Source organism: Nannobrachium achirus (assembly GCF_963921795.1).
Source record: "Nannobrachium achirus genome assembly, chromosome: 11".
In the NCBI taxonomy this organism is placed as follows: Eukaryota; Metazoa; Chordata; class Actinopteri; order Myctophiformes; family Myctophidae; genus Nannobrachium; species Nannobrachium achirus.
Genome location: NC_137820.1, coordinates 58,938,229 through 58,959,840, shown reverse-complemented (window position 1 = coordinate 58,959,840; position 21,612 = coordinate 58,938,229). Strand labels below are relative to the sequence as shown.

Below are 21,612 nucleotides of genomic sequence, written 5' to 3'. Positions count from 1 at the left end.
ATTTTGTAGTTGAACCGGAACTTTCCGAGTTCTGACAAAAAGTTGTTGGTGGTCGGAGACAGTATGGACAGGCCTTAAAGTTAAGGCTTAAGAGCTGGTACTTAAGACAATCAAAATAGAGCCTATAGTGTGTGTTCTACTCGAGGGGGGTGTGTCTGAAACACAGTGCAGTGAACGGTGCACACACACACACACGCACGCACGCACACACACACACACACACACACACACACACACACACACACACACACACACACACACACACACACACACACACACACACACACACACACACACACACACACACACACACACACACACACACACACACACACACACACACACACACACACACACACACACACACACACACACGTGTACATGACGCAACCACAGCCTTCCACTGTAGCTCTCGGAGAGGTGGGGGAAGTACGCTCAGCGCTTGAGTAGAGAGAGAAGACGACCAGTCTCAAAGTAATGGTGAAAATAAGCAACGGACACAGATCGGGTACATTTTCCCCGGCTCCATTTAGGATCGGATCCAATTTTAATCGGCTCCATTTCGGACCGGATCCAATCATTGGGGCTAGTAAATCAGAATGTTTCTCAGGGAAATTTGGCTCGGTCCAAAGATCCAAATATCCTCGGTTCCGTTTCGGGACAGGTCTCATATTTTGGACTCGTGCTACCCTCTAATGTATATCAGCGATATCCATATATGAGCATAAAAGGGAAAATAACTCTCCATATATGGGCAATTGGGCATATTGGTCGGATCGGCTTAGGTGTGTGGGCCACGTAGCGGCCTGAACTCTAGTTGCTCGATAAAAACATCCGGCAAAGGGAGTGGATATTCATTTACACATATTCACTTACACATTGGCCTCCTTTATGGACAAGGTGTCTGTTCCAACATTAAATGACTGTTATGGATACAGTACTTCATGCTCGCACAAGAGGTGTCTAGATCATGAGAGACTAGGCACAAGGCTTGAAGACCAACACCATATCATTGTCACTGGGACAATAAAATATGTGTTCGGGATTTCTGTTACGTGCGTATGCTACAGTGACTGGCAAATGATCTCTTCGCAAATGATGAGCGTCTTCTCGCTGCAATATTTGGGGAATCTCTGTTATACCAACATTGTTTTCATTCAGTGTTTTCTTTTATTTATTTATTTATTATTGAAGATTATAAAAATCACTATGTCCATTAGGGCTGTCAACGGAGCAGTTTTGCTCAAAGAATGTCCGACGTCTGAAATCTGACACTTTCATTCCAATACACATGTAAAACATAATCTCACCTTGCAGAAGAATTCACACAGATCAGGTGGTGGGTGGTTGTTTTCCAAGAGAGGGGCTATGGCCTGAGCAAATACACACACACACACACACACACACAAGATCAATGACTATGTTCCTTATCGTGTCTTATATTTGCTGTGGCTCTTAGCCAGCAGTATAGGACCCAAAAGGCTGGACTAGTTTTGTCAGAAACAAAATAATGTAAAAGCTGAGCTCAATAAACACCACTGACTCACACACAGAACGGTGCTAATCTGTCACATAATGTACGTAAGGTAATGACAGCAAAAATGTTCATTAAGTGTGCATGCATGGAGAAATGTAACAAGAAAGAAACAATAATCTCCATTGCACGTCATCCCAGAGAGACCCGAGGAAAGAGAGCTATTAGGGCTGTCACAATTATTACATAATCGCCTAATCGCAATTATTTGACACAATCGCAATTATTTTGGGATAACCATCATAATCGTTTACATGTTGAAAAATGTTTATATATGTTCAAACAATTAAACTATAGTGGAAATAGCAGATCTACAAGCTCACGTAAATCGGTTATTTCCACTATCAATGTTTTTTTTAAAGTGTAAAATTGTCAAATATGTCCTTCATTTCTTTGTATATTTAGGTTATGTGTCATATCTGCCATGTGCAACTTCAAAGCCTACAGGCCAAACAGAAATGTAATTGTCAACGACAAAAACACAATTAAATCAATTTGAGTGACAATTAATCGTCATGTAAAATTTCATAATCGTGACAGCCCTAGCTATACATTCACTGAATTTTTAACTCACCACAATGATGTTCTCGTGGTCCTGAGTGCTGAGGTTGGTGTTCTAGTGGAAGAGAGGAGAGGAGATGAGATCAGCAAAGTGACAGATGATCAAGGTAATCAGCTTTGTATGAGTTAATATCCATTTAGACCGGGAACGCAAATCTGTGTAATTATAGATTTGAACCACTTTAACCATTATTTTATGCTTTAACTATTAAATTAAATAGCAGATATACAAGCTCACAGCGTGGCACCGATTGCTGCACTGCGAGCTTGTAGAGCTGCTATTTTTGAAAAATCTTGAACACATTTTGTGCAAGTCTTTGAATATTTTTTGACCCGATTCCATAAGTGACTTCTAAATCCTTCTTCTAAATCAGTGGTTCACAAACCTTTTCATGTCAAGGACCCCCAAAATTACATGTATTTGGCCACGGACCCCCCATCTCAAAATATGTTGTTCCAGGGACCCCCCAGAAGCAAAATATTTGAGTTACAAATGTTCGCTTTTAAAAGGATATATTCAGAGATTTGGCAAAAAGATTCATGATTTTTCAAAAATAGCAGATCTACAAGCTCGCAGCGCGGCACTCGGTGCCGCTTGGTGCCGCGCTGTGAGCTTGTAGATCTGCTATTTTTCAATAGTTAAAGCATTCAATAATTCTAGGCCTAAATGGGTTGAACCCATTTAGGCCTAGAATTATTGACTGAGTGCCGCGCTGCAAGCTTGTAGATCTGCTATTTTTGAAAAAGTCATGAAAATGTGTGCAAATCTTTGAATATGTGTATTTTCAAAGCGAACATTTGTAACTCAAATTTTGCTTCTGGGTGGTCCCTGGAACTAGATATTTTGAGTTGGGGGTCCGTGGCCAAATACCTGTAATTTTGGGGGTCCTTGACATGAAAAAGTTTGAGAACTACTGATTTAGAGGAAGGTTTTAAAAGTCGGGTCAAAGATCGGGTCAAAGATATTCAAAGACTTGCACACATTTTCACGATTTTTCAAAAATATCTGCTATTTTTCTAAAGTTAAAGCATACTATAATGGTTAAAGTGGTTAAAATCTAACGCGACTCGGGCGCGTTCCAGGTATTTGAGAGTTAATTCACTGGTTGTGAGATGTGTGCCAGCCAGGTCCCTACCTCAGCCAGCAGGGTGGAGATGATGTGCAGCGGGGCTTGGTGGATGGACTCGTCCTGTAGTGGCGACGTCAGAGCCATGTCCACCAGCGCTCTGATCTCCTTTAGAACAACGTCCCAGCGACTGGGGTTGTTCAGAACCTTTCGGTACTTGTAGATCTTTTTCTGCAAGGAACACAACATGACGTCACATAATTTTCACACACACAACTTACTCAAAAGGAAAACTAACAGTTGAAAAAAAAAAATCTGACTTTTTTTTTCTCCTACATGTTTAAATACTGCTTGATACGGCAATTAACCGAAAATATATTGAAACTAAAATATCTATTTTATATATAAACAAAACCATTTTATTTTAATTTTTTTAATAGACTAAATCTTTTTTTTTTTTGATTAACCACTTAAGTTATTATATTTCATTGTACAATGGTGGCTATTTTCACTTTTTTTAAATAATTTCTCATACATTTCTTTATAATCTATACGGTACATGGGCAAGTTAAAAAATAAATCAGATTCATAGCACAAATGGCAGATCTACAAGCTCACAACAAATCATCATGCAATGGGTAAAATGCATGTAATGGTAGTATTGTAAAGACATTTTGGATAAAGTGTCCACTGAATGACATTAAAGGATCACATTGACCTTTAAGACTGAGGACGCAAAACAATTAATAGTTGAAGCCTATAAAGTAACCTTACCTTCCACTGCAGCGAGTGAAACCACTGGTCCCTTAGGTAGCTATTGGCAGCCTGTACACACACACGCACACGCACACACACACACACGCACACACACACGCACACACACACACGCGTGCACACGCACACACACGCACACGCACACGCACACACACACACACACACACACACACACACACACACACACACACACACACACACACACACAGACGTGCAGAGAATGTTAGAGAGGCAGGGGCTGAAATTTCTAAAAGGGCCTTTTGGTGAAAATATCGTAAATAGCAGACCTTAAAGCTCACAACGTGTCGCAGCTATTTTCGGTACTTGACACCACAGTGAACTAGGCATAATCAAGTGAATACTGGAGTTGTGGCGGACGGCACACATTGATGTCTATGTGTGCACGTGCCTGCACACACACACACACACACACACACACACACAGGTTAGGTAAATGTGACCTTAGACAACGAGAACACACGGGAGCGAGGGAGGTAAACAGTAACGTTAGTTCTTGACACACAGGTCAACCGCACATTGGAATGAGAGAAATTATTTTGGCTCTTGCAACTTTCTTCGCTGTCAGGTGGAAACCTTCTATGTCCAAAGGCTTTCATTTTCATTAAATGGAAAAAAAAATCGAACCTCGGTTCGAAGTGGAGCGGTGAATTTGAGCAGCTGTAACCTATGTGAGTGAGTGAGTGTAAACTGTGCCTGTGAGTGAGTGGTGAGTGTGCCTGGCCTGCACAAAACAGCGCCCCTCCTTAAAAAAAAAAAAAATTAAAACCTGTTCCAGTAGATCTTATGGGGTTATGAGATTTACTTATAATTAAAGATGGGGTGTGAAAGGCTAACTTGTCTTAAAACAAAGCACCATGACCTGACTGTTCATCACAGAATAATGCCACCATTCTTCCTAATACAGTACCTGGACTGTTTGCACTTTTACCACCTGTTGGAATGTTTGTTCACTTCAAACTAATTGATCACTAGAAGGGGGGGGGGGGGGGGGGGTGCTGTGGGACAGAAAAATACAGTACATGTCCAGTGTGTAAAGGTAATTTCTACTTTGAAAAGTAATTTGAGATGTGTCATATCTTGCAGAGGATGACAGACTCTAGACTCATCTTTGTGTTCATTGTCTTCTCCGCTCAAGACTCATGCTATGCTATGTTTTCTGACATAATTGATATTTATCTGATGTATGTCTGGAGAAGACCACGTCTCTGGAAGGCATGCAGCATCCTCATACATAGGAACCAGGGACCAGTGAAAGTGTTCCACATAACCAACACTGACTGGCTGCCTCTGGAAGCACTCCAGACGAGAGACAGCAGCAGGCAGGCATACATAAGCAAACAGAGCTGAGGAAGTGGATGTACTTTGCAGACTCCAACACCCATTAGGGTTGTATATTATGTATCAAATGGTGAATGCAACAGCTAATGGGTGGCACCGCCGAATGTGCACTTTGTATGGGGCAGGTTAATATGGAAATTACATATTATCGCAGAGGTTCCGAGTGATGTCACCCAGTCAAGTAGGTACAGGTACATGCTGTGTTGTATCCACTATCCACTACACATTACTAGCCAGGTAACAATAGCTCTTTGAGTCAGACATAATAGTGGCAGTCTGGCAGATTTATAGTTTTTCCCCCCCAGGCCTAACTTTTTTTCTTTTTTTACTGTCGTTGCATACACTTCGCTGTATGACCGCGTTGCTTGCTGTATGACTGCGTTGCTTGCTGTATGACCGCGTTGCTTGCTGTATGACTGCGTTGCTTGCTGTATGACCGCGTTGCTTGCTGTATGACTGCGTTGCTTGCTGAAGATATGGAAAATGTACTGCAATGTTGTGTTTTGCATGCATTTGAATTTTTTGAAAACCAATTGAGCGACGTGGTCGGCGTATGTGTACCAGTTTTGATCATGTGTGACCATTCCCATTGAAATACATTGGCGGATGGGGAATCCACTCTCATACTGTAGGTACATACTGTAGGTACTTTAGAGTTGCTGCAGCCTATTGCTATATTGCAGTATTGATACTTTTACTCAAGTAAAACATTTGAGCCCTTTTTCCACCACTGGTGGCTCGTTGTCATGGGGTTCCCGGGGTGCTTGAGGCGGGACAGTACCTGCAGAAGGACGGTGCCCCCAGGGAAGCTGAGCTGGACACAGTATTTAGGAGCATTGTCCCACGAGAGAAGCTGCAGGTCCTCTATGGTGCTGTAGGACATCGCTGACTCCATGTAGCCGGTGGGCTGAAGGAGAGAGAGAGAGAGAGAGAGAGAGAGAGAGAGAGAGAGAAATAGCATTAGTATATACCGTATCTATACAGTCATGGAAGAAAAACTGTAAATGTACTTGAAGTACCAAATGTAAAAGTAGTACCCATTATGCAGAATGTCCCATTTAAAGTTTTTAAATGTATAAAAAATCTTGTGAGCTTGTAGATCGGCTATTTTCAAATGACCGTAATTTATAGGGTTGAAGTGGTTAACTCATACCCTGCCAAAAAATCTACTTCTATAATAAAATCGACTTTTTAACTATGGTCTTCCCTGCCAATCGACCAAAAAATTGGACCTCCAACAATGTACTAGGCATGATCGCGATCGCAAAATTGCATGTTTAACCCCCATACCAACCCCATCTTTCAAACATGGCAGCCATGTTTGTTTACATTTGAAGAAAACATAAGGGCTGCTATCTCCAGAATGCCTGAACGGATTTCTAAGCAGATTTTTTTGTTTGAAAGCTGTGAAAAGCGTGCACATGCATAGTGCATCATCTGTGCACGAATTTGTACACCAGCGTGCACACTATTTTTTTAACCCTTTGGTGGCGAAACGGCAATATAAGAGGTCCCAATTTACATACGGCACTGAAGAAGTTAATGTATGTTTTGTAATTAACTAAATAAATGTAGTAGAAGTACAATATTTGGATCCGAGATGTAGTGGATTAAAAGTAAAGTATTGGATATTGGAAATATTCAAGTGAAGTACAAATACCTCAAGATTGTACTCAAGTATAGTACTTCGAGTAAATGTATTTAGTTACTTTACACCACTGCTGCAGTTCCATGCAAATAGTCATTAATTACTGAGTCACTGCAAAGAGTCTCAGAGTAAAGTTGCAGCTTAACTGCAACAGATCAGGTTAAAGGGGTAGTGCCATAGTTTGTGTGTCTATGGAGTTAACATTACTCTAATAGACCCCCGGGTGTGACAATACTATGCAAATATGTCTTCCCTGTGTGTTTTTGGTTTCTTCCTCAAAGCTGAAAGCCTCTGCTCAATGGAAATACACCGCTTCCTCCCCTCCCCTTATTATCATATGACAACAGCTGTGTTGTTCAGGTGGGTGTGGCCACATAAAAACATAATAAAAAAAAAAACACTTTCTGTACACCTTTTTAGTACACCTAGTATAATCATAATACCTGATGATCCTGTTTTAGGGTTGGATCAAATCAGGGCATCTTTAAGAGTAAGTAAATACTAGTCTCTCATAGCCAGACCTTTCACCGCTCTGGGAGACTAGGAGGAGCTGTGGAGCGAGCGGCTGGATATGGACTACAAATACAGTAACGTCACGAACACTAACAAGATTTTTTTCTTAACACAGTCATAAGCTAAGAAACACATTATGCCCAGGAATAAACACATTCACAATAAACAGGCCAACCCTGTATGTGACTAAAGTGGTGCAGTCAGTGGATTGAAAATGATTAAAGAAACATTTGCAAATCTGAAAGAGGGGGAAAAAAAGTGATGAGATGATACCCTCTGAAGGACCTAAGCAGAGCATGGCTGTATAAGGCTAGGGCTCCACCGCGAGCGCCGCGTTGCTCTGCGTCGTGACGGCTTCATTGACACCGTCACATTGACGTCCGACCGGCTCCACCGCAACGCAGCGGCTGTGACTGTGAGGTATTCATTAATGGCAATATAGCCCATTTCCAAAACTACATGAAAATCACTTTCAAACAGGAATAAAACTATTTGTGACCTGAATGTGAACGTATAGAGCAATATGTTCACAGCAGAGAGCAGCAATGCACCACTGACTGACCACTTTGTTTTGTCATGATTATAGCCTGTTGTGTTTATACATAATTTTATCAAAGAAGACCACTGTAATTACATAAAAAATTATGCTAGGATTTTTGGGACATCTAGTCACCATTTTGAATGACGTGAACGGCAAAAAAGCATGTATATATCTATCTATAAATGCGAGAAGTCTCTGCGCGTCTGTCTGTCTGCGTGTATGTAATCCGCGTATCTCGAGAACCGTTCGTCCCACCGGCTTCAGATTCGGCACGCGCGTTCCCCGCCGCGGCACGGAGTGCAGTGCCGGGTCTCGACCCGACCCGACGCGCGGTTTTCCCGAACCGGCGCGAAACGTTCGGAATCTCCTTATGCGGGGTTGATTGTTGACATCAGGCTGTTCCGGAGGAAATCGGCGAAAGCTCTGACTCATTGTGACATCACTTCATAAAAGGCTCTGACATCACGTACGCCACATGAGTCAACAAAAAATCTCTGTGAGTGTGTATGTATGTGTATGTAATCCGCGTATCTCGAGAACCGTTCGTCCCACCGGCACGCGCGTTCTCCATATATGGGCATAAAATGAATGCCCCCATATATGGGCATAAAATGGATTGCAGACAGACAGATACAGATATCTCCATATATGGACATAAATGGACAGAGGCAAACAGATGGTCAAAGATCTCCATATATGGGCATAAAATGGGACGCAGACAGACAGATACAGATATCTCCATATATGGGCATAAATGGACACAGGCAAACAGATGTTCAAAACGGGTCCTATGACAACAGGTATAATGAGGTTTGCATTAAAGGGGGAACCGGCACTGTGTCTGCAACACAGTTGGAGCCACAGACAGATACTCCATATATGGGCATAAAATGGACGCAGATAGACAGATATCTCCATATATGGGCATAAAATGGACCCAGAACTATAACTGCAGTGATCTCCATATATGGACATAAAATGGACGCCGACAGACAGACAGATACAGATATCTCCATATATGGGCATAAATGGACACAGGCAGACAGATGGTCAAAACGGGTCCTATGAAAACAGGTATAATGGGGTTTGCATTAAAGGGCGGGGCATTCATTCCCTATTTACATTGTTCCGAGTTGGCCAGGTCGCCGACTAGACGCTGGGCCGCCCGAAGGGCGGCCCAGCTTCTAGTACATTTAAATGCAATGCAATTACATTTAATCATAATTTATACATGACTTGACATTGTGGACGGCGTAAAAAAAATTGAACCGGGGCGTTTTTTTAGTTTGGACGCCGTCACTGGAACGTCCAACGTTGACGTCGGCAGTGGAGCACCCTTCATTGATTAAAACGGGAGCGTTACCAACGTTGATGTTGACGCGACCATCTATGAATTTAGTCTCATCAGCTAATGCACAGGTTACAGTCAGCAACGCAAAATAGACCATTTCCAAGTTCTCTGTCCAACACTTCGACAGCAAGGAAGATAAAAAAAAGAGTCTTTTTACATCAGAACGAGTTGCTGTTTTTGTCAGGCTACATGGTGTGAAATGTCAACAGTCTGCTCCACTTATTTGTCCATCTAAAAGGAGACTGAACTGGAGCTCTAATAAAAGCCCACAGACTGCCCTCTCCCTTCACAGTCTGTATTCTGCCTCAGTATTACTGCTGCAATGGCCCCACTCTCCTTCTGAAAGAGACTGTCTTGGGCAGGGGTTTTCAAAGTGGGTGACGGGGCACCCTGGGGTGCCGCGACGGCAGTCCAGGGGTGCCGCGAGATAATTCTATAATATTTAGAATTTATTTGGACAGTTGAAAAAAATATTTAGTATCATTTTAAACTTGAAGAACAAAGTTATTTTCAGTCAGTTCTAACCAAAATGGATATTACCTCGACGTTTTCCTCGCAACATAATCACTAAAATATTGTCACTGTCGTGCAAGAAACCTTGTATCTCCAAGTTTAAAATGTGTACGTCTTTTGGTAAAGCAAAACCCTGCTTCATCATACAAGACTGTCGCACAAAACTAGTGAAAACAGCCGATCTACAGTGTGCTTGTAGATCTGCTGTTTTCACTAGTTTAGTACATTTTATAGATGATAAATACCGTACAAAACGAACGCTTTGGACATAAAAGGTTTCCACCCAACAACGACGATATGCTATAAATATAAGGTGCTGGGAGTGAAAATTATAATGTAGGCGTGCCTCGGATTAAAAAAATATTTATTGGGTGCCCCGAGACAAAAAAGTTTGGGAAACCCTGGTCTTGGGAGTTGGGAACAGAAGATTTGAGCCTGCTCTGACCCAAGGCCTACCAAGGACAGTACAAAAACCCAGCATATAATAGCTTTGTGTGAACTCAAACCCTTACTAACTAATAACCAGTAGGACTCCCTAATCGGGAGATAAGCGACTGTCAGGTCGCATGTATACACAAATTGGCCTTAGCAACCTCATGATGGCGCTAGAAGAGGGGCATGTGAGAGATCAGGGGCAGAGGTTGTGGTTTGCCAGCCAAGAAGTGTGTGCGCAAAGTCTGGCATGGATAGGGGCAACGGTGGCAGAGATAAGAGTAGGGCCAAAAGTGTGACGTGACGTGACGTGACGTGACGTGACGGACAGACGGAGGGACTGACTGATGGACAGTCGGTGGAGGTTTTCATAGTAACTTCATGTATGTCATGTATATCCACCCAGCTTCATCCCAAACTGAGTCGAGCCTACTGGTTCAATAGAGCTTAGGATAGAATTCAAACTATTAGTCTCTGTCTACAATGGGACACCACAGTGAGTTCTGTTCTGAACTTGTCACACTCCTGCTCCCAGACAGAAAAAAAACAGCCCTGGCTCAGCCTTGTCCAACTGCCTAGCTGCACACCGCCGCCATGGATCTGTCCTGTCCTGTCCTGTTCAGACATAACACTGCTTATATTGTTTTCATCCTCCCCTCTCTCTCTGCAGTCAAGTCAAGCAGACAGGTTCTCTTTATTTGCATCCATCTCCCTCGTTCGTTCTCTCGCTCTCTCTCTCTCCCTCTGTGATCATAGAACAAACATGCAGTTCCCCAGCGCACCTCCCCTCCCCCTACTAGAGAACAAACACACTATTCCTTTATTTACACCCCCCCCCCCTCTCTGGCTGACAGAGTGAGTTGGCTGTTCTCACTCTCCTCTCCTCCCTCCCGTACTCTTTGCCTCGTCTCTCCTTGATGGCCACACGCACACACAATATATATTTACAACACTTGTGGGGACATTACATAGACTTCCATTCATTTTTATGCAAGTCCAGTGGCCTTACCCTAACCTCTATCCCTAAAAACCTAGCCCTTAACCGTTGTGGGGACCTACTATTTTGTCCCAACACTGCAGGTGACAGTGTGAACATGCGTTTAGTCCCCATAAGTATAGCTAGACATATATCTGCATATAGTGCCTACCACGCAATATTGGGCTCAGGTACATGTATTAAACCACCGTACCTATTTTAGGCACGCCAATATAGGCAAAGGATTTCTTTCCAAAAAATGTAAAAAGTTTCCCCAAATCTAAGAGCTCAACGCATTGTGAGCCTGTAGATGGGGCTATTTTCACTGTTCATCGTGTGACCAAGTATACAGGTCTTAATTAGTTAATGCATAAATAGGGCTGTCACAATTATTACATAATCGTCTAATCGCAATTATTTGAGGTAATCGCAATTAATCGTTTCCATGTTGAGAAATGTTAATATAGATTCAAACACTTTAAAAAAGTAGTGGAAATAGCAGATCTACAAGCTCACAACGCGTCGCATCACGGCGCGTTATCAGCTTGTAGATCGGCTATTTCCACTATCACTGTTCTTTTTTAAGTATAAAGTTGTCAAATATGTCAGTAATTTCTTTGTAACTTCAAAGCCTAAAAGCCAAACAGAAATGTAATTGTAAACGACAAAAACACAATTAAATCGTTATTAATCACAGTTATTTGAGTGACAATTAATCGCCATGTAAAAATGTCATAATCGTGACAGCCCAAATGCACAAATGAGGGGGGGGATGAACAAGTGGAATATAAAATGCTGTGACAGGAGGGAGGTTTGTTTCTACTCTCAGATAAAGGTAAAGGGAGAGAGAACGAACAGCCAGAGTCCACAAGCAAACAGGAGGCTTCACATTCAGATAGCCAACGTAGGTTACCATAGATACAACATCCTGCACTGGAACATCCAGTGATTGCCTGTTGCTGCCTTCCACCACACCACACCCCCCACCCCTCTTGTCTCTTTTTAAGACATCTCTCTCCAAATCCAATCTCCAAAAATGATTTGATTTTTCGGTGCATGCGTAGCTTCCTTGCTTGCAAGTTTTGTTCTTTTTGTCCTTCATCCTTTCTTCTTGTTCGCGTTTCATCTTTATTTTTTCCGCTTTGTTTCCTTGAGGAGGATTGCAGTATTCTGTCTACACAGCGAGCTCGGCTCCACTCTATCTCCCCACTGCTGTGCTGTGTTGCCATGGCAACAAGCGGACGGGGATGGAGTCGCTAAGCGTTTTTGTTTTGTTTTGTTTGTTTGTTTTCAATTAGTAACATGGAAGGAAGTGACGAAAATATAAACAAATACAGAGTTCAGGTGCAACATATCGTCTCTATGGCAAAGTTACCATTACTTTTCAGGAAATGTTACTTTTCAGTAGAATCGTTATCATTTAGTCACAAGCTGAATAATTAATAGTCAATGCAAATTGGATAGTATACATCTTCTATCTACAGTATAAATGCACAGAATCTCTGTCTGTCCCCTCCCTCCCCTTTTGAAAGCCAACTGCTCGACTTGGCTCGGAATAACGGGTTTGTAAAAAAAATATATATTAACCCTTTCCAAGCCACGGGAGCCCCTTAATATTAAAACCGTACTATATCGGACTTCCTAGGGGGGGAGGGGCAGCCAGTCGTCTTTTCCCCTACTTTCCCGTATTTACCGAAATAAATGATTTTCATCCGAAAATCGGCGATCGTCTAACCTTCCCTAGTCACCACTCGTGCATTGATAGCTCATGGCTGGTCTGACATGAACAGAAGTGACTCTCATGGCGTTTCCTTCTTCAGCCTTCCTTCCTCCCGCTAACGTTTGGACGTTAGCACTAGCAGAGCTGGAGTGCTAGGTGCTAGGCTATCCAAAGTGGACACATCGACTGTTCAGTCACTCCTGGACTATATGCATGGATCGTTATGCGCGGGTATCGCGCACGCGAAACGCACGGGGAGATCGATGCTCGGCCAAAACCACCACTTTATCCCAACGGAGATCGAGAAAATCACGGTGAGCTAATGACCTGGGGAAAAGAAAAAAAAAAAAACAACAGCGCTGTCCAAGAAGGAGGGGCGGCGGGCTCATGTTTATAAACATAATATTATGTCTCAGATCACAATACAATAATAGAAATTTCACGGCTAATCTACCAACAACCATTCTATTTCGGACGGCAAAGTGTTAAATCTAAAATCCATCTATAAATGCACAAATCACTGGACGTGTCTGTCCTTTGCATGCCCATATATGGTGATCCCTGACAGACTTAACCACGTTCTTTCAAACATTTAACCTGGTGTCCCTATTTTGGGAATGTCATTATAGGAGAAAATGTGCTTACATAGCTGATCTACAAGCTTACAAGGTGTTGCAGGATTATAGATTGGCTATTTCGCTACTTTTACACGACACTGTCAAATGTCAATGTCCATGATAACAGTGCATTCATAAAAAAAAAAAATAGTAAATAGTATTATCCTCAAGTTCTTCATTACACTCCATATTTTGCATAAAAGGTTAACTGAAAATGTATATGTAAGTAAAGCAGTAAGTATATTGTTAATCTCTGTTGGTCAACAGATCCATAGCCACATCTCCCAGAGAATATTTCAAATAAAATCTAATATCTCAAAGTGTGTGTTGAGGTGACACAGGTCCAGAGGCAACTGAGTGATTAAGTGTAACATGCAGTAATGGAGTGGCAGTTCTTGAGAAGGACATAATATACTGCTGACAGGGTGGGAGCAGAGCCCTCGCACGTTTGCTCCACAGATTTACAGTCAAGCAGCACAAGAAGCCATTTTAAAGTTCAGCCCACCACAGGTAAAACATTGCTTTATCACATCAACAATATTAACATGCTGTAGTTAATCACATTAACTTAGGGGTGGGCGGTATGGTGATAAATATCGTTGCGACGATACAATGTCTCCACGATATGCCTTTTCGAGGTATCGTATATATATCGTGATACAATTGAGGGAGCCTTCTGTTTAATCGTTAAAAACTAGAGATGTTACCGATCAATCGGCAATGGATCGGATCGGGCCGATCAAAGCGTGATCGGCGATAATCGGTGGTTTAGATCAAAAGGTAAATTCACCGATCTGATCGGATCGGTGCAACCGATCAACCAGCCGTTCAGTATGCCCACTTGAGGCCATTTTGGGGTATTGATTTCCACAGTGCTGAAGGAATAATTAGTTACTGCTATGATAATAAATACATAGTAATGATGGTAAATAACTATAAGGCAAATATATAAATGAATTCATGAGTGAATGAGTTAGTTAAGTTAAAACATTAACATTTAGAAAATATAAATAATAACTTGATCGGATCGGTGATTGATCGGTATCGGGTGATCAAACTTTTGTGATCGGTGCTCGCTGATCGGTTCCAAAAAACCTGACATTGCAGAATTAATTTTAAACCTGCATTTTGGTCTAAATCAGTAGTTCTCAAACTTTAAAATGTCAAGGTCTCCACTTAACTCTGACAGTATACAAATGAAACCAAATGGACCCGTAAGGGTCCATTTGGTTTCATTTGTATACTGTCAGGGTTACATACTTGTAAAGTTGAATGTAGACCACCCGAAAGGAACCCAGAGAGCCTAGTTTTTGTCAAGTAACTTGAAAAATAACCATAAAAACCAACGTGAAAAAGAATTGTGATAAAATCATGTATCGTGATTCGTGATACAGCTTGGGAAAATATTGTGATATTGTATTTTTTCCATATCGCCCACCCCTACATTAACTACAGATAGATAGATCGATTTTTATTAAAGTGTCATGCACCACACGGTGCCCAGCCCGCACGGGCTTACAAGACACTCACAGACATAGTATACATACAGTACACCAAGATACACCACATAAAAACGCAAAAGAAAAAAGTATTGAATGTCCATGTTTACAACATTTTAGTTAGCTAATATGTCGATGTGAAATCTCTGCATCTCTGCATTTTCTCTGAGTTGCTTGCATCATGGATATCAGACCAAAGAGCCACTGCCCAAGACAGACCGCCTTGGATAAGGGGAGCATTTGAGTACACGAGTTCATCTCGTTCCCGTCATCAAAAAAAATAATTATAATTTCACATCCTGAATCTCTCTTTCCCTATTTACCGATAATCACGCTACAGTAGACACCAAACAAAAGAACATTCACTGGTGGCCTAGATTTTAAGGTTGGCTGATGATGATATGATAACACTCCATTTAGAAAGGATCTCAGACTGTGATTCGCCAAAGCCTACATAAACACGCCAAATGCTGCATTCGAGTTTGATGGGACATCACATTTTCTGAACTCGTGTAACCCTGCTGGGCATCGATGACGTAATAGCATAAAAAAAACAGTGCTGTTAGAGTCACTTCCCCGAACGATAAGGCCCTGTACTTCTCTCCATGTCAAGGAGGAAGCATAATGCGGGCCATAAACTTGAAAAAGGCCACTCTTGTAGGCCGCACGTTTGACAAAATGACAGAGAAGGTCTCTAGGTTGTGGACCCTGGCATCAAAGTATGAGGAAATGGGGTGGGGGCGGGGGGGGGGGTGAGGCAATCACAACAATCAGAATAGGAACAATGGCAGTGGTAGCTGTAAAAGAAGCAACAGCAAACAAAAACAGCAGCAACTACGCATAATTATGCCAGTCCTGTACATTATATATTTAACAGAAGCGTAATGGCATTAAAATGTACAACATTTCTACAGGTCAAGCCAAATAATCTTCAAAATCATAAATAGTATCGTATGTCAAATTCAGATATCCGTGGATTGCTTCAGTGGTATAAAAAAAATACCATACATTGTACATTTTAAATGATTAAATTAAACCTTAGCATGGACCTTTCAGTCCAAGTCACAGGCAATTTTCAACACAACAATATAAAAACACCCACCCAGACACCCACTCAACAATACACGCACACGGTCATGTTCTCCACCGGGATATAGAGTAGGACCAATCAAATGCCCCATGTCAGTCTACTGTCCTATCAATAAAGGCATAAAAGTCCCCCCAAAAAATCTTAACAAAATAATAATAATAATATTGGAGTATAGAAATCTGTGTATGATACATTTTGATCACATGACTGCAGATATAATGTGTACTGACTTCGGACAAAATCTGTAGGAGTGGTAGCAAAAACTGTGTTTGGAAGATAACCAGAAAACGTAGTCTGGCACAAATGGGTGGGCCTACATCGGAAATTGCGTCATGATGACGTACGGTTCAAGAGTTATAGGCCAATGTGAAAATTCTTCCTTGGCCTACTGGGAGTGTGCATGCAAAGTTTCACAACAATCAATCAGTACGGCAGAGCTGGAGATAACTCATACAGACAGACGGACGGACGGACGGACGGACGGACGGACGGAGAGGGCCGAAAACAATCTCCAACCTTCCTGCCTGAGGGAGATAAAAATAAAAGCTGATCTACAAGTACTCTAACATTGCTCTCAATTGATGAATTGTGGGCTAGATAATTGACTTCCCTTCGAGCCACATGATACCAGACAGACAGGAGGGCATTTCACCTCAGCTGAGATCTCTCTTCTTTTCTCCTAAAGGGCCATTTATAGTTACGGATGGATGATTTTGTGTACGTTTGGGGTTGAGGAGGAACTTACGGTAATTGCGTCGACATGCATAGTTCCGTCCGTTCTCTGTGTTATATACGGTTCAATTACATACTGTATCCAATAGATGGCACCCAAATGCATCTTCCCAATGAGCAAACATGTTGATAGGCATCGGCGATTACATGCATTAAGTAAATAGCCTACAGCCGTGCTGTGCGTTCTTTCAATGGCATCGTACTCTATTTTCACTCCATAGTTGATGTCCCTGCACGCTGTCGCCGTCGGAAAATGCTGTTATTAAGCCTATTATTAATATTATTATTTGGATAAAGTAGAACAACTTTTAAAACCAATCATAATCATTTAAAATGGTATCATGATCTGACACTGGCACTTTGCTGCTTCTGCGTTCTGCCTCCGCTGCTGCTGTGTGCACTGCAGTTGTACAAGTGGCAACAGGTCTGCGTCCTGAACGGCTTGTTCACTCTTCAGCGTTTGTGATTTATTTATTTTTTACTTCCTCCTACTACGAAATGGATACCAGAAAAAAAGACGAAACATTTCTCCCTCTACTGCCCCCACGGTTGACAAAAGTTCGCCACGGGTACTTCATGTGTACGTACGTTTTTATCGGTTTTAATCCGTTAGGTTGAGTGTTGTCCGTAACGTTACGGACAGAGACAATTACGTCCGGAGCTACGGAGAGACCGGATCAAAGTACTCTCCGTCTCCGTTCGTTATGTATCCCCGTGTTGTTTATGTACTACTATGCATGGTACTTAACCCGTCTCTCTCTTGTGTACATTCTCTCTCTGCGTGGTTTTCATTCTTTGTCAAAGACATCCCTTGCATTCATAATGTCTTATTGCTCTGCTGTTGGGACACCAGTCCAAACCGACTTCTACAAACCTTTATTCATCCCCTCCCTCAACCATTTCTGCCACCAGCAGGTTGTTGGTGTGAGAGTCCAACAACATCATTTGCAGTAAAAGAAAACTAGCGGTGTTTACATTGTACATCAAATATTTTTTGTCTATGCATTAAAAAATGTTCCCTGTACTATTTTAACTTTCCTTTTATTACTCTTTTTTAATATCATCATTGTCGGGTGAAAACCCTGTATGTCCAAAACCGTTCATTTTGTATTTATCATTTAAAAAAATATATTTAGACTAGACTAATGCCTCGAGGTGCGAGGCGTTGTGTGCTTGTAGATCTGCTGTTTTCACTACTTTTGTGCGACGGCCTTATGATGAAGCTTTACATCGCGAAAAGAATTTACACATTTGAAGCGTGGAGATACGAGGTTTTTGCCCAACAGTGACAATATGCATCATTCTAACATTGCTCAGACCTGATACTGCTTCAATACTACAATCAATACTTTTCTATAATTTGGTGGAAAGACAAGACAAAAATATACATATATTATTAAGATAACTGTATTGCTCTTTATTTATTAACAGAAATGAATGTGAAGTTGGTGAATGTTTGTATATTTTTTATCACTAAAGTCATTACTAGGCCCTCCAAATATTATTCTACTAGACAAGTGAAGTTATAAATGCTATTATTTGTAATATATTCAATATTTTCTTGTTTCTGTTTTGCTTGACATTGGTCAACATTCCTTGGAATACATAATGTATGAGGAGAATGAGCTCAATGCCCATTTATTCCAAGCATAATGAGTCAATATGGCAGGGAACACCCTCATTCCAGACTACAACTGAAATCGGCTTAATGGCTGCATTGTTCAAACAAAACTGGGAGGATCCAGTATTTGAATATGAACACACACTGTAGCCTATCCTGGAAGCCTGCCCAGAAGCCTTCTGATGCCTTTGTGTGTGTGTGTGTGTGTGTGTGTGTGTGTGTGTGTGTGTGTGTGTGTGTGTGTGTGTGTAGTGTAGTGTACAGTATGCCTGTGTGTGAGAGAAATAGGGTGAGAAAGAGACATAAGGACAGTTCACAGTATGTGAATGCTAGTTATTTAAAACAATGCCATTTACCACTATGTGAGAGAGTTAGGGTTTTCCTGTTTATCTTTGTGGGTGGTAATGAGAGCCACCATAAATAGATCAAGCCCAGTTCACATCAGGCTATCACATATACAGTACACCTTATTTGCAACATGTTCATAGTTAATCGTTCCGCTGCATTTAAATTCCAGGCTATGACGTATTTCAGAACTCATTTCACAGCATAGCTTGTTCCGTTATTTGTATCCCAAGTTCCCTTTTAAAAAGACAGGTTCTGGACCCAAAGGGAACACAAGATAAAAGGCACAAAGAAGAACACTGTAGCTCTCTTAACAGTCTCAAGAAGATCGTTGCTGAGCAACTAATGGAATATTTAGAGTCCAACCAATTGCTTCATCTACAGCGGTTTGGATTTAGACCTAAATATTCCACAGAAACAGCTAATTGCTATTTACTTGAGAGGGTCAAAGGTCTACTAGATAAAGGACATGTTGTCGGGACCATGTTCTTGGACCTAAACAAGGAATTTTAACCACAGTATCTGTCTATTGTCTAAGGCTCTAGAACTCTCTGCCCCAGTGCCCGCTGATGTAAAACTAGTGACTGGTTCATTTTAAGACTCAACATGACACACATTATGTAGAACCTGTACACATTATTGTGTATCATTATTTTATGCTTTAACTATTGAAAAATAGCAGATCTACAAGCTCACAGTGCGGCACCGAGTGCCGCGCTGCGAGCTTGTAGATCGGCTATTTTTGAAAAATCGTGAAAATTAGAATTTTGACCCGATTCTATAAGTTTCTTTTGAATCCTAAGGTTTTTTGAAAAACCTATGTTTCTATGTCAGCAATCTGGCTCGCCATTGTCAAAGAAAAGGTGTTTTTCACTTAAATGGAGCTCAGTTAGTCTCAAACCTTTTCATGTGAAGGACCCCCAAAATGATATGCATTTGGCCACGTACCCATCTCAAAATATTTAGTTCCAGGGACCACCCAGAAGCAAAATTTGAGTTACAAACGTTCGCTTTGAAAATACATGTATTCAAAGATTTGCACACATTTTCACGACTTTTTCAAAAATAGCAGATATACGAGCTCGCAGCGTGGCACTCGGTGCCGCGCTGTGAGCTAGTATATCTGCTATTTTTCACTGGTTAAAGCATTCAATAATTCTAGGCCTAAATGGGTTAAAATCAAAACAACAGTGCTCACATTCAAAGATGTTGACTGGTTTGTTGTTCTGATCACAATGCCTCTGATATGTACTGTATGTGTTTAATTCTATACTACTATAAGTGATTTAGCCCTTCTATTTGGATTTGGTTTTAGATGATAGATCTTTTTTTTATCTTACTGTGGACAGGTGTGGAAAATTATAACAATTAAGCGATGCATCTGGTCTTTCCAATGTGATTGTGTGATGTCAATGTCAAATAAACATAAATCAATCAATCTTAAGTGACATTTATTAGCAGTAGAATTTGTTTTCACATAAAAAAAACATCGAATGGAAACAAAGACTTGCATCAGAGTAATTTCCTGTAAAGGACTTCATAAAAAAGGAAAGCTATGTAACTGACATTGTGATGTCAGATGTGATATGATTATATGTTTAGGTGGTATTTATAACCGGGAATTGTCTTCATGATACCCAAATTGCAGAGTCGAGTCATTTAGGGGTGGGTCGTGACTGTGAAAAGGCACAAATATAAAAGTCGTGGCAATGGTTGACTTTCAAAGCGAAGCATTTTGTTAGCATGTTTAAGATTGCATGATTTTATTTGGTTACAAAAGCTACATGTCACATTTTATTATAATAAAACCAAGTATCAATGTTCTGCAAACTGCTATTATAGTTAGCTCTCAGTTTTTAACCCATTTAGGCCTGAACACATTATGACGCAATATGTTATGCTTTAACTATTGAAAAATAGCAGATATACAAGCTCACAGCGCGGCACCGAGTGCCGCGCTGCGAGCTTGTAGATCTACTATTTTTGAAAAAGTCGTGAAAATGTGTGCAAATCTTTGAATATATGTATTTTCAAAGCGAACGTTTGTAACTCAAATTTTGCTTCTGGGTGGTCCCTGGAACTAGATATTTTGAAATGGGGGTCCGTGGCCAAATAAATATCATTTTGGGGGTCCTTCACATGAAAAGGTTTGACAACCACTGACATGGCAGTCTCTCAAGAACAGACTAACTGAGCTCCAGTTAAGTGAAAAGGACCTTTTCTTTGACGATGGCTGGCCAGATTGCTGACATAGTTTTTCCAAAAACCTTAGACACTTATAGTCAAAATTCGAATTTTCACGATTTTTCAAAAATAGCAGATCTACAAGCTCGCAGCGCTGCACTCGGTGCCGCGCTGTGAGCTTGTATATCTGCTATTTTTCAATAGTTAAAGCATAAAATATTGCGTCATAATGTGTTCAGGCCTAAATGGGCTAAGTTATGCTAAAGGAGCCAACATATGTTCATTGAACATGCTGTTGACTGCTGAACCTGATGACCTCTTATGACTAAACTAATGTAATATCACATTAATATGCAAGAGAGTTCCTGGGTCCAAAATAGAATGGTTTATTTTGTCTGACCAGTATCTACAGCTTTGTTTATGTACTTTCATACTCACCAATCTACACGAATGTGAAACACAATCAGACAACCGCACATTCACTATTCACAATTAAAGTTATACCATGTAACTTTTTTTATAAAACAAATCTTAA

General features: G+C 41.1%; 1 protein-coding gene across 1 annotated transcript in view; it reads right to left on the bottom strand.

The window, feature by feature from the left end:
• The window catches only part of cmip (c-Maf inducing protein), a 52,893-nt gene that overhangs the window by 19,477 nt on the left and 11,804 nt on the right, over positions 1–21,612 (bottom strand). The window contains exons 2-6 of the mRNA XM_080736372.1: positions 6,077–6,202; positions 3,937–3,987; positions 3,232–3,393; positions 2,109–2,150; positions 1,311–1,373 (exon numbers count right to left, since the gene is read on the bottom strand). Coding sequence (XP_080592498.1) covers positions 1,311–1,373; positions 2,109–2,150; positions 3,232–3,393; positions 3,937–3,987; positions 6,077–6,202 — 444 coding nt within the window. The remainder of the gene's footprint in view (positions 1–1,310; positions 1,374–2,108; positions 2,151–3,231; positions 3,394–3,936; positions 3,988–6,076; positions 6,203–21,612) is intronic.